The sequence below is a fragment of the Aulonocara stuartgranti genome, assembly GCF_965226115.1.
Source record: "Aulonocara stuartgranti genome assembly, chromosome: 23".
Lineage (NCBI taxonomy): Eukaryota > Metazoa > Chordata > Actinopteri > Cichliformes > Cichlidae > Aulonocara > Aulonocara stuartgranti.
Genome location: NC_138958.1, coordinates 13,225,680 through 13,247,614, shown reverse-complemented (window position 1 = coordinate 13,247,614; position 21,935 = coordinate 13,225,680). Strand labels below are relative to the sequence as shown.

General features: G+C 39.7%; 1 protein-coding gene across 2 annotated transcripts in view; it reads right to left on the bottom strand.

The window, feature by feature from the left end:
* The window catches only part of nme7 (NME/NM23 family member 7), a 23,813-nt gene extending 1,964 nt beyond the window's left edge, over positions 1-21,849 (bottom strand). For both annotated transcript variants that reach the window (XM_082523215.1, XM_082523216.1), the window contains exons 1-10: positions 21,741-21,849; positions 19,594-19,695; positions 19,226-19,392; positions 17,576-17,686; positions 16,134-16,184; positions 15,806-16,013; positions 15,607-15,712; positions 9,267-9,331; positions 8,587-8,655; positions 7,745-7,846 (exon numbers count right to left, since the gene is read on the bottom strand). In XM_082523215.1, the coding sequence (XP_082379341.1) occupies positions 7,745-7,846; positions 8,587-8,655; positions 9,267-9,331; positions 15,607-15,712; positions 15,806-16,013; positions 16,134-16,184; positions 17,576-17,686; positions 19,226-19,392; positions 19,594-19,695; positions 21,741-21,743 (984 nt within the window). In that variant the 5' untranslated portion in view covers positions 21,744-21,849. The remainder of the gene's footprint in view (positions 1-7,744; positions 7,847-8,586; positions 8,656-9,266; positions 9,332-15,606; positions 15,713-15,805; positions 16,014-16,133; positions 16,185-17,575; positions 17,687-19,225; positions 19,393-19,593; positions 19,696-21,740) is intronic.
* Between the last annotated feature and the right edge of the window lie 86 nt (positions 21,850-21,935).

Genomic DNA, 21,935 nt, shown 5'->3' with positions numbered 1-21,935 from the left:
TACCTCATATCTATTACATGTTTAACTTACCATCTACATTTTAAAAATTGATATGAAACCATCCTTGAAGTTTAAATTTTGAATCTTTAATTTGAAGCTTTTTGTTTGCATTGGGGTTTTTTGTATTTATATAGAAAGCATTTTGTGACACTGTTTTACAAATTTGACTTTCAGACTAAAACCACTCCCCTTTATTTATAGTTAAGTATAACAAATTTTTTTCATTTTAATTTCTTACGGGCTACAAATCAAGTCTTTTTATTCAACACTTTTGTCTGACCGCTATAGAACAGTAGCCACCTTCTTCCATGCAGCACATTTATCTTCAGTCTATTTCTGACACTCCTAAGGTCAGAGCTGGCCTGTCTCATCCTCTTGAGTTTCCAGGAAATGAAACCCTCCCAACAATGTCTGCCATCAGGAGAGGGGTGTCTGATGAATAGTTCATTTACCAAAATGCCTGTTTAATCTAAAGCAAATCTTACGCAACGTGAAGTAATATTTGATATGCTGGGAAAAGCAAAAAATATGATGGTGTTAACACAGCAAGGGTTGTGTGGTCTTTGTGTTCGGCAGCAGGGAAACATTTCTGACTTGTTTATCCTTCGGTGGATTATGAGCCTGCAGACAAAAGACAGGAACCAGTTTGAAGGTCACAAATCACCCAAGGCTTCCTCTCAAAGAGATGCATTGTCTTTCGAAAAAACCAGTTGGAAACCCATCTGCTGTTCGAACAATCGCACTACACAACACGTAAAAGACTACAAAGGAAAATAAAGACTACAGGCTCAAGGACTCGTAGCTAAAGATCAGCTGGGAACTTTGTGTCAACTGAGTTTTGTTTTTTTTTTTAAAACTCCCTTTTAAGGTTAGACATTTGATTAGGACGTCAGTAATGGCGGCTTTCCACCAGGCTGCCATAAAAATGACACTTACAGCTTAAAAACTAACCACCAACTAACACCCATTGCATCAAAAATGGAACTGTTGCTAACAAAAAGTTGTTTTATAGGTATTTTTAGGCTTGGCCAGCAAAAGACTACCAGAAGCATGATGAATTTCTTTCACCTCGGCCTTCTTGAAACAAAGTCAATTGATTAAGAATTGATTAAGCTCAGAAAACACCCATGGATGTCCAGCATTCAACTCCAATTTTACAATCTACCAGTTTCTGATCAAGCACATGTTAGCATGCTAACAAGTAAGCAGACTTCCCTCGTCCTGGAGTGAGGGTTGTGGATCCCTGGAATAAGGCCTGTGGTGAATCATAAAATACAACAGTAAAAACACCTTCAACATTCAGCATCATCATGCTAAATAGAAGCGGTTAACGGTGCATTAAAGTCGCGCACTTGCGGTACAGCTTATTTACAGCCTAACATTAACTTCTAAGTTCTTGCAACTGCGTTTATGGTTCAAATGAATTATACAACTGGAAATTTTTGTGGAGATTCTCCTCATCTCTGGAAGACAGCAGGAACATCAACAGGTCTCCTAATATGGCTGTTTGCTGAGTGTGCGTGCTGCTGGTGGGAAACACAGTATAACATCCTGTGCAGATCTGCAGTTTATGTGTCCCGTGCCACATGAGACTAAAGCCAGCGATGGCAAAGGGGAAGTCAGGGGAAGATTTACTTAGCAATAAAAGAATTCTTTGCAAAACACTGCTCTCTGTAATTGCATTATCTACCCATGAGTGGCCTGCTGTCAGTGTTTAATTTGATTTTAATGAGTCCCATAGTGTACCAGACTGATGCTCACATAACAACTGCTAACTCTGGTGGCCAGCAAAGACTCGGGCACAGGGACCTAGTGGTCACATGAACACACAGATATGCCTGATCCTTAACACCCTGCTGACTGTCCCACCCTGCTGAGAAGAGCAAGACATTGAACTGATACTTGAGTACACCCACTGTACTGCACTCTTTGAGCCTAAAGTCACGAATACTACAAAAAGTGAAGTGCTTAGATTGAGAGTTTTCTATCACCATTATTGAAGTTTTAGAAAATATATATTTTTTAATTAGACAAAACATTAAACACAGCCTCTAAAAAATGTAAGAAAAAAGAAATTTCAATAAGGCAGAAATTACACAGACAGAAAAAAAATAAAAGGGAAATAAAACAGTTCAGTGAGAGAATGTCTACGTACAAACGAAAACAGTGTAAAAATCTGAAGTTACAATAAAAAGGCTCTACAAAAAAAATAAAACTGAATAAAACAGTGCAGGTTTGAAATTAAACCACAGAGATGAGGGAACAGATGACTGGCTGCTGTGTTATTTCTTTAAAAAAGGAAAAACTAAGCAGTGTATCCTGTCTTCGACCTCTATCCTTGCAGCTCTTTAGCTGGAAACGATTTCTTGTTTATCTTTTTCCTCTTTTATTTTCATTCCATGGAACAGATAAAAGAGAAGCAGATCCTGAAGCTGCTGCCAAAATGAAATATGGGCACGGACGTCTCAGTAGGCCAACTTTAAAAGGAACAACGAACGTGTCTGGTTACAGTTTCCATCGTTAGGGTTTTGGGTGCTCTAAACTGGACTAAATTTAGCACGGAGACCTCTACAGAGAAGCCGATACTTTTTTCCACTAAACCATTACGCCTCAAAAATCAATAGGAAAAGCATATTTTTCACCATTACAATGCAGGGCTGGTTTGATAGCCTTGTGTAACGGGAAGTTTGGGCCTGTCGGATCATCTCTTACAGTAATATCTTTAGTTGGAACACAGTGGCCATCCATGCTGCTTGTGTATAATCTAAGAAAGTAAAGCTGTATAGACGACCGTTGTGTCTGTCCACTCTGATAAGAGGACACATCACAAGACACGGTGCAATCTTATGACTGAGTGAGTGCAGCGCAGGGAAGCTGAAGGGTGGAGGTGTGAATATACCAGCGCTCTTTATGCCTAGTTAATGCACTTGGCTGTATATTCGAATCGTTTCTGCTCCCTCCTGTATGGAAACACTGGGATTAAATTGATCTAGCATCCACTCTGGCATGATGAAGTGGGTTCGAGGTCATTGAATCTGTGCTGTGTATAGATTAGTCAAACAGAATTAAATCAATAGTCTATTCTTACCACAAACAACTGACCCTTAACTATGAATAGACTTGTGGGGGTGACAGTGTTTGTGCAGTCTAATCTGTCAGCCTGATAGTGACGTCGGGAGTGTCTTTACGCACACATGCACGCACACGTACGCACACACTACGTTTGATAAGAAAACATTCCCTACTGTGCCCGCTGTTTGAAGAATAACGACATCTACGGGGGTAAAAACCATGATTTTTGTCAATATTTAATCTTCATTATTTAACTAAACCGAACTGTAAATATTTGCCAGAAAATTCTAATTTTTTAAAAAACTGGAGTGTTGAAACTTTGGACAGATTCAAGAAAAAGAAATCAAGCATCAATGCATTTTTGAGTTTTAATTTGTATGAGGTGACATAAAGGTCTTAGAAACTACAATATGGTTACTGAAACGTAAAAAAAACTCTGACTTTCTGCTTCCAACATTATGAGTGAAATGCAAACCATTTCCAATCTACTGTTGTACTTTTGACTGAGCTGCTCATATATTTTTGTGCGCATTGATGATGTGGTCAAACTCTGTACCGACTGGACTGGCTGGATTTAGCTACATGTGCCTGTCCACAGAAAACGAGCAGAGCGGGCAGCGGTTCCTGGGATAGATTGTGGGGTTGTGCTTGCAGAGCTGGTTCTAATGTTAGCCTGTAATGTTGGGCACTCAACCATTTATCCAGTTTTAAACTATAAGGAGGCATGGACAGTGTTTTTGTATAATTAAGGAAGTAATAAAGTACTCGGTAATCAGATTAAGCATGACCTATGCACGTGAGCATCAGTTGCATAACAGAATGAGAGCGCGTCCCATATCTGATGATGGTTGTGTGTGAAGTGTAATAAGAGTTTCGGGTTATTGTCCTCATAAAGTACCCCACCCAGTGCCACTGAAATCATCTGCACGTGAAACTTAAATCTCACATCTCTAATATTATCCAGCCTTTTCCCGTTTCTGTCAGCCAGTAATTTGTAACCGTTAATACACGCTTTCATTTTCATCCCGTCTAGATCACTTTAACTCACTTGTCAGTGCATGTTTCAGTTCTTTGTTCAGTTGATGCATAACAAAAGCCAGTGGGTGATCAGCCCCGTTCCTGCTTTCTTTCACTGTCTTCCAGTGAAATTTGGAATTTATTTTAAAATTGAATTAAATCCATTCAAGGCCATCCGCTCATACAGCAGACCTGCTGACGCCTTAAACCTGTGCTCAAACCTACAGTAGAAAATTTTACATCTTTTAAATGGGTCTTCTTGACCAGAAGGCCATCTTGGCTTAAGCTGATCTGGAAACAAAAAGGGTGCACTTGATTTATATCACAACACAAAAATGGCAAAAGTCAAATCCTTTGATGTGTTTTCTTGTTCTTCTGAAGCTGCAGAAGCCAAAATTGTAACTGAAATTAAAATCCAGCTAATCATCCAGCCCTGACTTTCTTCTCAGAGACCTCTGCCCTTATGTGACTAATCTGATGGATCACAGAGGTGAACTCTTCTGAAGAGCAGGAGTGCTGATGTTTAGGTGATTTGTCAGATTATAACGAGGTGAGAGTGAGGCCATGTGGTGATTAAACTGTTTGACCTCCCAGTTAGTCAGAAAACTCTGAAGCAATCAAAGCGGTTAGAGTCCTGTATGGGGCAAGAGGGCTAAAAAGAAATGACAGCAGCTCAGTGAACAGTCTCCTCAGACTAATCGGAACCACAGCTGCAAAAGTTATGCATTATATTTATTAGCTTTATAGTTACTTTTCAACTAAGTTAGATCTTAGATTGCATTTACTCATTTCAGTTTGGAAATGTTTCGTTTTTAATGTGGATTTTTATTGTATTTTCGTTAGTTTGTACATTTTGTGTTTGTTTTGTTTTCATTCCTACTTTTAGTTTTTTGTTAACTACAATAACTATTAATCTTTGTTAGGGTCAATGAAATAATTTCCCCATTAATCTAAACACATTTCTTCTTCTGTTGGGTTATTCCATATAAATCAGACAAATCTGAAAAGGTTTGTAGTAGCCAACTGATTCTTCAATAAGTTGAATATTTTAACCGGATCAATGGAAAGTTTTCTTTCACCCTATGAACATTTTAATGAGTAATGGGCTGAAATTGTACAATCCTCATCATTTCATAAATACACTTGGTGACAGACTGAATTTTGGTAACAGAACTTAAACGTGTTTTTTCAGCCTGAAAATTTCATGTGGTCATCCTCCTGTACTTTTCAAGTTATGAGGGTTCAAAAATGCTGGGGGAAAAAAATCAAAAAGTACCAAATCTGGACAGACACCTGTACGCTAGACCTGTATTCTACACTCAACAAAAATATAAACGCAACACCTTTGTTACTGCTCCCATTTCCCATGGGATGGATGTAGAGACCTAAAATTCATTCCAGATACACAATATAACCATCCCTCCCAAACAGTGGTCACAAATCAGTCCAAATGTGTGGTAGTGGGCACATCTGCTATATTGAGATAATCCATCCCACCTCACAGGTGTGCCACATCAGGATGCTGATCTGACATCATGAGTAGTGCACAGGTGTACCTCAGACTGCCCACAACAAAAGGCCACCCTGGAATGTGCAGTTTTTTGCGCTATTGGGGGTCTGGGGACCCAGAACCGGTCAGTATCTGGTGTGACCACCATTTGCCTCATGCAGTGCAACACATCGTCGCATGGAGTCTATCAGATTGTCAATTGTGGCCTGTGGAATGTTGGTCCACTCCACTTCAATGGCTGTGCGAGGTTGTTGGATATTCGTGGGAACTGGTACACGCTGTCGTATACGCCGGTCAAGCACATCCCGAACATGCTCAATGCGTGACATGTCCGGTGAGTATGCTGGCCATGCAAGAACTGGGACATTCTCAGCTGCCATCTGCCCTGAACAATGTGAACCATGATTCATCCGTAAAGTGCACACCTCTCCAATGTGCCAGACGCCATCGAATGTGAGCATTTGCCCACACAAGTCTGTTACGGCGACGAGCTGGAGTCAGGTCAAGACCCCGATGAGGACGACGGGCATGCAGTTGAGCGTCCCTGAGACGGTTTCTGACAGTTTGTGCAGAAATTGTTTGGTTGTGCAAACCAATTGTTCCAGCAGCTGTCTGGGTAGCTGGTCTCAGACGATCTTGGAGGTGAACCTGCTGGATGTGGAGGTCCTGGGCTGGTGTGGTTACACGAGGTCTGCGGTTGTGAGGCCGGTTGGATGTGCTGCCACATTCTTTGAAACGCCTGTGGAGACGGGTTATGGTTGAGAAATGAACATTCAATGCACGGGCGACAGATCTGGTTGACATTCCTGCTGTCAGCATGCCAATTGCACGCTCCCTCATTGCTTGTGGCATCTGTGGCATTTTGCTGTGAGACAAAACTGCACATTCCAGGGTGGCCTTTTGTTGTGGGCAGTCTGAGGTACACCTGTGCACTACTCATGATGTCAGATCAGCATCCTGATGTGGCACACCTGTGAGGTGGGATGGATTATCTCAATATAGCAGATGTGCCCACTACCACACATTTGGACTGATTTGTGACCACTGTTTGGGAGGGATGGTTATATTGTGTATCTGGAATGAATTTTAGGTCTCTACGTCCATCCCATGGGGAATGGGAGCAGTAACAAAGGTGTTGCGTTTATATTTTTGTTGAGTGTATTTAGAATAATGTGTTATAAACTGAGCAGTGGAAAACACATCTTTATTTCGACATCAATGAGCAGCGGCGTAGAGTCATGTGCCCTGGAACGCATTAGCTAATTAACTTTAGCCTTAAATCTTCAGCAGAGCTGATTACAAGTGAAAAACAAGTTGAGTGTTTGATATTTTAAGAAGAATCACAGCTGAGTTGTCAGCAGCTGCTGCACCTGTAGCGGGTGCAGGTGTGGAGTCTGTCACTGTTATGGCAACCGAGCAGAGCGTCAGATCATCAGATTTCACATCACACACCAGCATAGTCACGCAGCTCGGGCTTCATTAACACACACACACACACACACACACACACACACACACACACACACACACACACACACACACACACACACACACACAAATATTTTTTTATCTGTCTAGTCTGACAACAAACAAAAGCTTTAAAAAAACCTGAGCTATGTATTATTTTTCCTGTAAGCAGCATTGAACCAAATAGTGAGCTCAGTCTAAATTAGAAATATCAGGCTTTAATTACTTCTCAGCAGATGTTTCCCAAAGAAGGTGAATAAGAAGAAGGTGCAGAAGATTTAGCCAAGCAAACGGGTATGTAAGGCTGCACAAAGAAAGGGGGAGGAGCGCGAATATAATTGTCTAAACTGGATCTACTCAGGACAATAAAAAGTAAAGCCACAGCAGAGAAATGTTATCTCTTAAGACGAGATACTTACCGTTTAATGCTGAACAACTTAAGACCTTTCATAAAAGGAGGATTTATCGCTGGGCTGCTGGATTACTTAAAGCTAGGTGCATGTGTGTGTTACATGTTGTATAATCACTTCATTTTTTTGTGAAGAGGACATTTGGAAAACTCCCTTTTAAAGACAGGCTGATGGATGGATAATCGTTTGCAGAGAATATTGATGAACATTTTGACATTTCACTTGTTGAACAGGCTGCTCCTGCAGAATTTAAACAGGAAACACTCACCGGATCAGCAGGGCCACAGAACTCCCTGAAGGTCTTTGGTGCGTCTGTGCCATGAATCTCCAGGGCCATGCAGGGTCCAGAGCACAGCTCGGTCACCATGTTCTGCGGGAACCAAGCGGAATTAAAACCCACCTAGTGCTATTGTTTTGGAGTGACACTGTGTACTTATATTATTATATTATATTTATAAACATAAGACTTCCTGCTAAGTTTAGAAAATATGTTTCTATAATTTGATTCCAGATATTGGTCGCACTCATCCTCCTTGTGCTTGCTGCTGTGGGTGAATATTATCAGGTGTCCAAAAACACTCCCGTGAGTGCACGTTTGAGAATTGTTTCATTTTTGCTGCCACACATGCATCACAAGGCTGACACTAAAGACGTATCTCTGACTTAACAGCAGTATCTGACGCTATTGGCGCCATTATTACATAATGTCTCCTATCAGCTCCTATCAGTTCATTTTACACAAACTAATGATGTAAACAACTAAGATTACTAATCATCTGTATGCATTACTAATATACATTCAGTAAAAATAAATATTTACTCAAGTTCAACATTCAGTTTGTTTATTAATGATGATTATCATAAAATGTGTGTTTTTTGGGTTTTTTTGTTAACTTAGATCAGTTTACATACTCATTATAGCAACAATCAAAAACTGAGCTTCAAATATGGGCTGCTGGCTGGGAATCTGACACGCCTTGTTACTCTCTGAAGACCTTATGACTTCCTTATCGCACAGAATTTGTGTTGGTGTCATCAAAAGTAGCAAGGGGCAGGGCAGTGATTCTAGGGCTTCCTGTGAGGGCACAACAAGGCAGTGTTTATACTCACAGGATACTCTGTGACGATGCCGTTGTAGACTTCATAGAACTCTTCGGCGTTCACCCGGTCCATGTTGAACTGCGAGGAAAAATGATTAGACATGAAAAACAAGTAGGAAATTACAAATGGAGATAACACTCCAGGAAATGACAGATGAAAAATAAAAGGATACAGACAAGAAAAATTTAGCTTTAATCAAATGGACAGACTTCACTCAGTTAGGATGCTCTGTGCTTATCTTCTGTTACTTTCTGACTCTGTGTATGATGCCGTACCCAAGTACTCCTGGGAAAACACCTGTATAATTTTGCTCAGTGCAGACGCTTGGTAAGAATGTCTCCTCTCTGCTTGTGTTTAACATCGCATCTATTTGATTGCAAATACAGATCAAGGATTTTAGCAGAAAATCTTGTTTCCTGGAATTCTTTTTCCACTTATCAGGGACCTGTTATTTTCATTTCCAGGTCCATATTTTTACGACTTAGGCTCTTCTAGAATAGCTCTGCATGATTCACAGTTCAGATTGTCTGAAACAAGCAGTTTTAGCTTCTTTTAAGAATGCTTTCTATCCCCATCTTTATTGACAAAGTATGTGTGCACAGGCCTTATTACTTTAAACTCTGGTATATTTCATATGAACATCTACCATTACCACTAATTTGCATGAGGACCAGTGGAAGAAGATTTACCATCTGAAGAGCTGAGATCTCAAATCCACCAGCGGATATGGAGTTCAGGATCTTCCCAGCCAGACCTGTGGATATATCAGAACAGTTCATATCTGCAATCTTCTATAATCTTTCTGTCAAGTTTACCCAGGCTGATAAGTGAAGTCTATAGTGGGGCAATAAAACCTGGAGTGAGATCCAAAACAAACAGCCTCTGCAGCAGCAGCATGATTACCTGATTAATATTCTGAAGTTAAGAGTTATTATTAGTAAACATGCAGTGAAGCCATCATAAAGCGAGTGTTTATTTTGCAGTGACCTCAGTTTTTCCTTTGCATTGAGATTGTGTTATGAGCATCCCGTTAGTGGAAAAATGATTTTCTTCCTGACAGCCTACTATTTAGAAAAAGGTGCACGTCTCATTGCAGCCATCTATTACTGTAAAATCTGGCAGAGCTGCAGTGACAGTGAAGGTCAGACTGATGCAGACACATAACTGAATGAGGGCGCCAGTCCCATAATCTCAGTCTGACTTCCTGATAAAATGTCGTCTGTGTGCTCGTCAGACCGGACTTTCCATTAACTCTAAACGCCACCGTGTGGATTCATGACTTGCACTTTTGGCATCGATGAGTCTCCTTCAGTCCAGTTGTGAGGGAAGGAAGCAGCTCCCGCGTCCTCTGTGCCCTCCCCAGGCAGCAGCCGGTTCAGGATCGGCACACGCTCTCAGCAGCTGGTGCTGTTGCTAGGAGATCATATTCTGGGTGCCTGGCAACAGTAGCTTCTCTGTTCCAGTCATGTCTGAGTCACCAATTCCTTCATCACTGATGTGATTGGCTGAGTCCTTCCTTCAAATGTAGCTGTCACGTCAATTAGCCTTTTAAGTGATCCCCGAGGGATCGGGGCTGTTTGGGCACTGATGATCTCAGTTTGGTCTCAGCTGCAGCAGCAGAACATGGACGGATGTACAATTTTCTAAATTCAGTTTAATAAAATTCTTAATTATTCTAAGCATTAATAAAAAATAAAAAAAAAAGGGGGGGAGGGGACATATAACTTTAAAAGTTGCATTTTTGAAATTTAACACAAATAATTTACAGGACAATATGCACTTACAGGCCAAATTCAATTATCCTTACGGATGATGCTATAGGATAAATGTCTTTGTGATTTTCTATTAAAATGTATTTTGGAGTTTTAAATTTTTTTGAATTTGATTTTTTTAATCTCAAGAAATAAAAGGAAGCTGAACTAACAACACTAAACTTCGGTGTTCAAAATTACTTACTATTATTCTTTATTTTATAACCAATTTCTGATCCTGAACTAGTTTCATATCTCATTGTTAATTGGAAATCTGAAAAATAAAAAAGTAAACTGTCAGATGATCAAAACGAATTAATGAAATTGCAAAGGAAAGGTACTGAAGACACTTAAAAACCAAAACTATATAAGCTGAAGTTGACTAAAGTTACATTTAACAGGAAGACACAAACAAAACATATAAACAAAAACATTTTAATAATTCTCTCTCTCTCATTTCTGTTCAGGCCTCTGGTAGAGCACCTGAGCGCATAATTATTGCTATTATCCACATATTTTCAAATTTACTGACTAACCGGAAAGAAGAAGAAAAAAGCAGCAAGAAGCATTATTATTTTTTGATTAAGATGCCAAATTTAGGGCTGTCAACGTTAATGCATTAACCCGTCATCACGATTAAAATTTTTTAACACAATTAACCCATCTGGAGTGCAGAATGGACAAACTTTGGACAAACTGCCTGAAATGCGTTGACAGAGACATTTCAGGGATTAGATGGGCTAGTTGCATTAAAAATTTTAATCATGTTAATTGTGATGACGTGTTAATGTTGACAGCCCTAGCCAAATTACAGTTATTTATGCCAATCCTGAACAGAAAACTAACTTTTCAGGGTTCACTGTCATACTTGATTAATATCTGACTTCTCAAACACTTCCAGTGTCCCAGCTAATATTTGGGTATAAGTAATGAGGTAACCAGAGAAGTTTCGAACACATTCCTAAAATTTGTATGTTTTCCTTTTTTATGACAGATGATCTAATAAAGTTGGAAAGCACTGTACAGATCGTATATCAATATATCAATAAATATACTGATACACATATTTAGATACAGTGTACGTGTCCAGCAGTTTCCCCCCCATTCTTTTAAATGCATTTCACTGCTTTATGACTATCTTACTCAGCTCTACATAACTGTTCAATATCTGTTGCTACAAAAAATGATTTGACTTCAACAAATGCAGACCTGATTTTGAGGCGACTGCCCCTTTAAATATCAGAAAACAAATGAGCGAAAAAAAAAGTTATTGTGCCTACAGCACAGCTTTCCCAGCATTATGTCAGCAAATACCTGCTAAGCCACCAAACCACAATGAGCACAGAGAAATTTGTGGCTGGACTTTGTGAGATTGTGCAAGATCCTCCTTAAATAAAGATAAACAGTCTGTACTGTAACAACGTAAAACAAAAAGTTCTTGAAAGCTAAACAGAGTGAAAACAGCCTAAATAACAGAGCAGAGGTACCAGGGTTAACCCTAACCCTTCTTTTTTTTTTTACCCAAACAATAAATAAATAAGAGTATAACACAGGGGAGAGCTTTTTAAAATAATTAAAGTGGACTTAATTACAACAGCATCAATGTGTACAGTCAGCACTAAATGAGCAGCTCCATCATAAGCCACAAGTCTTCATTCACACATACTTCACATCTGAGGTCATTTACTGCAGCAGCAGATTGCGAGATTAACAGTTGCTCAACGAAACCCTAAAGAAACCAAAGAAAGCCTGAGTGCAAGTTATGCAAGTTTTTTTTTTCCCATTTCACGCGTTCTCTCTCACGCATGTTTCACAACATTTGAACAAGTCACAGCAGGGAGACCACAGGTGTAACGTTAACAATGGCACCATTCCCTTTAGGTGTGGCAGGAAGTCATACAAGAGAGCAGCATGCAATTCAGCAGGGTGTTGGCGCACACACACACACAAACACACACACACACACACACACGTGTGTGCGTTTTAAAAATGTCCCCCAAGGAGAATGGTCTGCACTGTGGAATAAAACATCTCTTAACCAGAAACACTACGTTCCTCTCACCAACCCTCTAGGCCACAACATCAGAGTTTTACTGACCTGTGGAAAAAAACAGGAATCCAATTTTCTTAACTTGAGAAAAATGTACTTGTTGCACCCAGGTTCAGTCTGTCTCAGTCTTCTTGTTCCTCAACTCATCCTTGCTGTTTTAAACCATCTTGCTGGGTTTAACATCTTATCTGCACTTGAAATCAATTTTACAGTCTCCATGCATCTCTTTCTGTTTTTCCATTAATGTAAAAAGTACCGACAGCAGGAAAGATGTGTTTGCAAGACTTTACAGGTGGAAGCCTAACTGTGAAGTTTAGAAATGCCATCACTGGAAAGGCCATGAGCTGGTCAAACAGCCCCATGCCACAGGTGGTTAACCTGTGCCTTAACAGAATGCAGTTTCAGTCTGGTCCACAACAGTAAGTGTAAGTAAGATAAGGTATACTTACTTTACTACTACTTGGGGAAAATATAACTAAGACTTTGTTCTGGGACTTCTAGAGAAAGCAGCAACACAGAACAGATCATCAATGACAGCTGGGGCGGAGGTGGGTTGCAAAGCAGTTTGCAGTTGCAGTACTTACTGAGTACAAATTAAAGCACCTTAAATAACACGCCACACGCAACGTTAGCCAGTTAGATTTATAGAAAGGTATCAGCTGATGTGGACTGGCACTGAGATCAGCTGATCTGCTCAGATTGTGGGAGAGCTGTGCGGTGCCTGAACTAACACTATCCTTGGTTAATGGTATTATTTTTGCTGTTCCAGAAATTTTTTTTAAAATATAACCTGTAATGGAAATGGATTTTTAACCCAGCTCAAACATTTTACGTTTTGTTTAATCAGATTTGGGTGGAATTTTTCTTTTAGGAAGGTGCTCAGTTTAGCCTGAAATAACTGTCAACACGGCTGTCTAGTGGCAGGATTTGTTTCTAGAAAGACTTTGTTATAACTAAGGCTGAAAGGAATGCCATTATTGGTTACTTGCATTTACAGCAATAACAGGGAGCCTGGTCCAATCTGATACTAAACAAATGACCACTGAGGACAAACACTTGAGGCTAAATGAGGAATAAATTGAATTAATTCATGAGGGACCCCAGTGAGCTTGTTTACTCTAATGCACAGCGCTCCAGGACAACGAGCCCAGGTCTCTCCTCAATCAACAACTCTGTGTATGCATACTTCAGCTCTTATCCAGAGAATTTCAGATTTCACAGGTCAGAGCTCCAGAGGCATGCACTGTGAAAAGGGATCAGGGCAGGGATTTGGAAAAATCCAAATCCAAATGTGGTAACCACGCAGTGCCTCCTTGTGACACAAGCACAATAACAGTCATGCATGGAATGAGTGTCAACCAACAGTACTCTTGTGCAAGTATTTATGGTAAAACTGATTATTTAGATCAGTGGTTTCCAAACTGTGTTCATCGAGGTTGAAAACTCAGGACTGCTGTGGGACTTTGTGACAACTATATATTATTTCAACTTCTCAAAAAATAACAACTTCATTGTTAGTATTTATAAAAATCCTTCAAAAGAGAATCAACAGTCTGTCTGCGCAGCTGTAAGGCAGAGGGAATTATGACACATGAAAGGTCCTGACTATTAGTGAGAAGGTTAATGTCACAGGAGTCAGTTCCTTGTGTTGAGGGAACCAAAAGGGAACACCAGTGCAGGTGACCCTACAATTAAATACAATAAGAAAGAAAACCACTGCAAAAGCTACATGTGTCAACATCACGTCAAACTAGCTAAAAGGGCACTCCCTCAGAGAGAAACCTTTTAAAAGATTTCCCAGAACCAAAAGCTTCAGACCTCTTTGTCTTTTTTGTAAGAGCGATTGGAGGTAAGGTATGAGGAGGAGCCAGAGCACAAACTAAACAAACCCTCAAAAAAACAACAAAAAAACAAACAAAACAAAGCTGTAAGTTGGGTAGGAGGCGCATGAAAGGGGCACACACGCTTTCCTAAATACTTCACACTTTATATAAACAGAACATGGTGACAATAAATGACAGAGAAAATGTCAAGTCTGTCTTCACTGACTTTCTCATCCAATGGATGGACTCCAACTCCACCATGTTTAACTGGAGTTTGCGACAGAAGTTTTTGTTCTGTTCTGCAGCCTGAGTGAACCCGGGAAACTGGCACCTGAACCAGATACAGGGATTAAGCTAGCAATGTTCCACTTAGTGGATGACTTGTTCTACCTCAACCTACTGGTAGGGAAACAGGAAGAGCTGAACAAGGATTGCCCAACAGTAAATTCTCAAATGATAAAATAAAATAAAATAAATAAATAAATAAATGTCACACATTATACCTGAGCCCTATGTGAGGGAAACCCTGAATAAAAGATTAAAGCAAAATGTGTTATTTTATTAATAGCAGATGTTAGCCAGGTTTTTCTTTATAATAGTCTGACTATTATTGATTGACTATAGTCTGACTATTAGATTAATTTAAGTAAATTAACTAAGTTAACTCTAAGATCTGGAGGCAATCAGGCTGCCTGAATATTAGTACTTACGCTGATATTTCAGGTTTCAGTGGTGTTAAATGTTCTAAACATTGGTTGTTTTTCTATTTTAGGCTTCAGCTCATGTACACTGGTCTAATTATTTTTGGTATTTTTGCTGTGTAACTAGTCAATGCTGATTGTTCTGCTGTTTGTCTTAGCCAGGACATGCTTGCAAAAGACATTTTTAATCTCAAGAGTCCTTTTATCCTGAAAATAAAAAAATAAAATAAAGATCTATGCTCTTCATACAGTAACAAAACAGAAAAAGAGTCAACTTATGGGTTAGTTTGCAATTTGTATTGTTACCTTCTTTCAGTCTTGCAGGCCTGTATTTTATTTTATAAAATAAACACATTGTAAGTCATATGCTGAAAGGCAGCATGAACACGGGTTCAGTCCCCCCCGGACTGTTTCCAGTGTGCCATCTCAACTTGGGCTTTCTCTATTGCCCCGTCAAATAAAGGCTGAAAAAATGCCCCCAGCAAAAAAAAAGACTTAAACTTTTTTTAAGTTTAAGTCTATTCTGAAGAAGTCTGCCACATCTAACCAAATTCATGGATTTTAACATGTTTCAGCACTTTTTGTGAGCTGATGAATTTGTGGCTAACTGCTTGTATCCAATTCAGTCTGCTGAAATTTTGCTGTGGTGTGTGATTTGGTTCACCTTCAGGTGCAGCTACTGTTAGTAATTGTGTTCTCCTTACCTTCAGATATGGCGTGGGGTTTGATGATGCAGCATGTGCAGTCCGTAAAGGCGGCTGTGTTAGAGGGACCGTGCCCAATCGTGGAAGGGAAGAAAAATTCAGTTTCCTAACAAGAATAAAAACACTTTGATCACGTCTGGGCTACCAGGGCACATGTGAGGATGAATAAAGTCTGGAGGTCACAGAGTAACATCCTCACTCTCGCTGCTGCAGCGGGTGAGTCGGAGCCATGCCCGACATTTTTGATGCCATCTGTTCCAAATTGGGCACGGACGCTCTGTGGCGCCTCCCTCCGCGCCACAGCAGGGTCTGAAGTTCCCAAGAGCCCCCTCCAGATAGACATGGCCTCATCACCCATCAGCTCCATGGCAACCACCGGGCCCGAGGACATAAACTGCACTAGGTTACTGCGAAATGGAGCAACGTGTTTGTTTACATTTACTGTTAGGATTACTTTGAATAATATTTTTTTGCTATCAGATATCTTTTCTACTGAAATTTGAGGCATCATTCACCGGGGCACTCACTTAAAGAACGGCTTGCCTTGATGTTCAGTGTAAAAGTCAGCTGCCTGGCTCCTGCAACGCAAGAAACCCATAAAACAATGAGTAAATGAGCAGAAAAATGACGCTGTTTACTGACAGAGACATTCATAGAGGTCATCAGTCTTCTTATCTCCCAGCTTTTTATCTGCGGTAATAAACTCATTCTACAATCATACTATTTAAATAAAGTGACATTTCAACATCAACATTAATTTCATGTCCTTGGATTTTGGGAAGTAAATGATGGGCACTCTCCCCTGCCCCCCAACCATGATTCCACCAAGGCTAGACATAGAAATTCCACAATTTCAAATGTGTAGGTGATAAGAGTTATGATTAATAAACTGGTACCAATTACAGAAAAATATTCTGAGCGTTTACTACTCAGAAGAGGTTTTTTTTACAGTACATTTTGCTTAAAATATGCAAATAATTGACCCAGTTATAAGTTCTGCTACTTCTGGGAAGCAAAATGAAATGTAAAACTTCTGAATTTTATTACAGGCAATGCCAAAGGCGGCAGTAAATTCAAACCTTGAGCCTACAGTGGATTAAGTGGAGGATGTTCATGTTAAACATGGTCAAAGTTTCTAATAATGAGGTTAGGGTGTGCACAGTAATCCCTTTGAGCCAAAAGGGCTCACAGGGCTGCAGACTGCTGTAAATGCTCACACAGTTTTTCCACTCTTGGATCTGTGTTTTTGTGTTTTTGAGACATGTCATAAAAAGGGGATATCCTTGGATTTGATGATCTGACTCCACAAATTTAAAGCAGAAGGATGTTTAGATGCAGAAACAGCAGGTTACAGACAAATGCATAGACAAAATGCTGTACATAAACCCCAGGTATTTAACTTATACAAATACAAAATAATCAATAAAAAAAAAGGTTAATTTTATGCAGAAGAGTGAACAGATGAGTCAAAGACCACTCATTTTATGTGAGCATTCTCAGAGACTTGAACATAAAGAGAAAGTTGATACCACCGTTGTGATATGACTGTTATCCCGGACTGGGCTTTTAGGTCTTGTTGAGCCATCACAGAAATCCCAGATATGTTCAATGTCTTTGTTGTATAACCCCTCAACTCAAAGTTCACTCAACTTAACAAGCATTATACTTCAAACTGTACTTTCAAATTAAACACAGAAAGATCAGATCAGGGTGAGACTGGGCTAATGTTGTGAGGTCATCCACCTGATAAAATTGCTAGTGTTTAATAAAAATCAGACCTTGTTTGCCTCTTGGCTCGCCATATGTTCCTAATGTGTGTGAGAACGGAGAGCCATCCGTCTGTTTATACAAGGACACTGGCACCAAATTGCCCGTGTTTCCCTCTCCCACAGCTTGTTTGATACTTTCCCACAGTGAGATTATTAGTATTATTATTTTTGGATGTTTGGCAGAGAGGCTGTGACTTTACCACGTGAGCTTTGTCATCTTGGCTTTGGTCACTATCAGGTTGGAGGAGTAGATCAGCTCAAGGATATCTCCGATCTTGGTGACTACGTCTGGCTTTATCAAAGCAAGCGTTCTGGAGACACAGGGAGAGGAGAGGGAAAATAAGAGATGCGATTGGACAGCAGATATCACAGCCAACAGAAGGCTGCACATTAGCACACTCAGGACACAAACAAAATAATGTAGGTACAGTGAATACAAAAAGTCTACACAGTTATAGTACCAGGTTTGTGTGATATTCAAGATAAATAATTTGAATTTTTCCACCTTTGATGTGACCTTTAGCCTGTCAAATAAAAAATAAATAAATCTTTTAAGGGGGAAAAAAGTGAAAACTTACAATAAACTGGTAGAATAAACATCCACACCCTCAAACTAACAGATATTTAAAAATCCTCACTAAATTACAGCATTCAGCCTTTTAAGTTCGTGTCATTGCAGCACATTTAGACCTCCACTATTGGCCCACTTTTCCTCACAAAGGAGCTCCAAATCTGTCAAATTGTGAGGGCGCCTTCTCTGCACAGCCCTCTTCAGATCCTCCCACAAACCTCTAGCTGGATTCAGATCTGGGCTCTGGGTCATTCCAAACGTTTAATCCGACCTTCAGAGGGGTTGTTGTGCTGATAGCTGAAACTCTTCAGCTTTCTAGCGGACATCTGAGGGTTGTGTGCTAACTGACTTGACTAGCTAACTGACTGGTATTTAAAATTGGTCACCTAGACCGAGGCTCCAGTTCCACCTATAGAACCCCTAAAGCATTATGCCGCCCCCACCGTACTTCACCATGGGGATGGTATTGTGTGGTCATGGGCAGCGTAGTTTGTGGAATTATGGCCATAAAGTTCAACCTTGTTCTCATCAGACCAAAACACAGCTTCAGACATATGAAAAACACAATTAATGTTGTCACCTGTGGTGCACAGGAAGTTTCTGTCAGAAATTCTTGCAGCTTGTTTAATGTTCCTGCAGGTCTCTTGGTGTCCTCCCCGACCAGTTTTCTTCTTCCTCCTCTTCAGCATTGATCATCTTTCAACTATCCAGTTGCTGGTGATGTCACTATTGAGCCATATTTTCTCCACTTATCGATGTCCATCTTCACAGTGTCCCGTATCTTTGTAGTGCTCCTGTTACTTCTCTACTGATCTTTATTGATTTACAGTCACTTCAGAGCATTCACCCTCCCCTACTGTATGCTATACTTCATTGTAGATTTCATTTTAAATAGATAATCTTTATCCGCCCAATATCAACAAAGTCATTCATAACCCAGCACTGGAAACTCTCACTTATAAAAGCATTCAAGCCTTTAATTCAGTACTTTGTTATACAGCTCCATAGATAAGTCTTTACAGTGTTTGCACACCTGGATTTAGTCTTTCCATATACATTTTATTCTGTGTCTACACAGCTTGTCAACATTTATAAAAATCACAGATTTCAACACTCAAGAGCAAACAGCTTTGTTGTAATCTCTTCATGGGTGTTTTTAATGTCTGTCAGCAGGTTACAGTTAAAGGATTTATTTGTAAGGCCATAACTTTCCAAATAGATCAATCGTGTCTACATGGGTAGACACCCCCCCAAATGTAAGTTAGATGAATGATCATACCTTTCTTTTTTACTGCCGAGTTTGTTTGCTGTGTACTGATCCCCATAATCGATCAGATGTAGCTGTCGTGAGAACACGTTCACTCGATTCCCAATAAATAAGTCCTCCTGATGCATGTCATTGTATTTGGTCCTTCTCAGAAATATCCGCTGGTTCTTTACATCAAACTGTAAAACAGGTATATTTTTCAGAAATGCTAAAGACAAAATCTGAAATTTTCATCAATATGGAGTTAATTAAAACAAATAAGCTATTTACATTTTCCACTACAAGGTATTCATATTCTGGATTAAAAAAAGAACATTCATAAACACACCTTCAGGCAGAAAAAAGAGAGACAAAAAGTAAGCACTGGAGCAAAAGCGTACCATTTCTACTGAGCCATCTCTGGGGTAGTAAAACAGTTGGTAACGCCGCAGGAGGGCGGAGGTGGGGTCATACCACTCAGTAAGAAAGGCAAACCGGTCCTCCTGAAAATAAATAAATAAATAAGTATAACTTAAATATTAAGCTTCTTTCTGCAAAGGAGAATTTCTGGCAACCCCCAAAAAGCCAAAAGAAAATATTTTTTCACCCACATGATTTAATTTCCTCCATTTCTCATTATAAAATGATCAAGAATAACACAAAATTGACCATTTATTTCAAAAACTGAAACTAACTAACTTATGAGGACAAATCATGTGTGTTTTTTCAACCCCAAAGGCCCAGTTTGAGCCAGGAAAACCCTGAATCTGTGCCAACAAATAAAACATACTGAGCTTTTAAAAGGTCGCCTGAAACCACAGGCCAATGTTCAGGTGAATGCGCAAGCCTCACAGATGTAAACTAGGAGGCATGAATCCACACAGTTCAGGTTTATTTTTACATTTTGGTCCATTTCCACAAATGTATTTATTAACAGAAAACGAATGCAGTACATAAGGTGGTCAATATTTACAAAATCTGGCTTTTTACAAACCAAAGGCGTCTGTTATTAATAAGCACAGAAATGTTATGACTCAATATGATCAAGTATGCTCACCTGACTAGTAGCAGACTTTATTCAGTTCACCTTGTCAACCAAAAACAATTCAGTAAACACGGATAACGATTGGTTAGCACTGTTGCCACTAAGCAACACAAGCCTGGATTTGGTTTGCAGGTCACTTCCTGCAGATCAGACCTTTCGCCAAACGAAAACATTTCGAGCATCACAAAACCAAAAATACCACAAAGAAGATCATTTTTTGGTTGTTCTACAGCGAATAAAATATGGGCTCATGAGATTTGCAAATATTGCATTCTGCATTCTGTCTTCCATCTTCAGGACAAGTTTGCATTTCCACACTCCTTATCTTCCTCATGACATTTCCTATTAAGATTAAGCAGTTAGGAAGACACAGGAAGTGATTTCACAGACTATTTCGCTGCAGTGATTGTCCTAATCACCGCCAGGCCAGTGTTATCATGTTTAAAGGATGATTTGCTGAAGGTGTCTCCTGGTCTTCTGCTCATCATTAATCCAATTGGTTTTGCAAAGAAAATGTTCCCTATCTCTTGCCCCACTGCTTCATGAAGCCTGGGGATGATCCGGGTCTTATCCCGAACAAGCAAAACATCAGTGCTACTATTACTTTCTTAGTTTGTATATTCAAAGCAGTGCTCCTTCAATGTGGGATGGCACCACTGGAAAGGCACAGAGGCAGTAAAAAGTAGGATAAATGAATACAATTTCTTCAAGGACAAATAAATCAGTAACAGTGTTTTGGTGCTGTTAGTCTGATTAATTAAGAAAAATTCAAAGTGGGTTATTTTTTCATAATAAATGACTGCCCTCCTCCTCCTTTCTTCGATTAGCTCTTAAAATATCAGTAATATCATTACTTTGTAATGTTTTATGTTTTCAATTATTTTTAAGATGCTCAGAATTTTCTTCCTCTCATATTCTGTATCATTGCATTTTGTTTTCTTTAAAGTATCTGCACCCACCTCCTACAGGTGCTACACAAATATAATTTGATTGATTGATTAACCAGTCTGCAGTTTAGCATTAATCAGTCGTCTAACGCACCGTGTGAGAGATAAGGATGTCTCTCACAACTAAAAGCTCAGACCACCTCCTCCACTCAGCCTAGTCAATCGAATAAACAGAAAACATGGGCACCAGCTGAATGGATAGAAACTCTTTGAGCAGAAACATGTTTGATGCCAGGTATACCAACATTAAAAGCACCTGCTCAGCTACACCTTTAGCTAATTTAATCATAGCTGATGTTCACCGTTAGACATTAACCACACAGCTACCTGTAGTATCTGTAGTTAAACTGTGTATAAGCCATAAATGATATTTTTAAAGGAGCTAACGGCTAACCCGTTAGCCTGAAGCACTGATGTTTAGAACTGCTCGGCTAGCTTGTGTTTATTATGCTAACAGTAGCAAACAGCAACCTGTTTCAGGCTCTAACGGAAGTTTTTACCTTCACCGAAGCCCTCACGCCCCCCGGTTTGATGACATGAGGGAATCTTTACTCACCATCTTTTAAAACATCCCTGTAAACTCTGTGTGACAGCACACTGTTGTTAGCTAGCAAACATTAGCCGTACTTCGTTTCTATAGTAACTGCAGAGGTGCATTCACGTGTTCATGGGAAGTCTGACCTTTCAGCACAGTTTTTGTTATTTGTTTTTATGCAGACCTTAAAATGTAATATATTAGTCATAAATGATT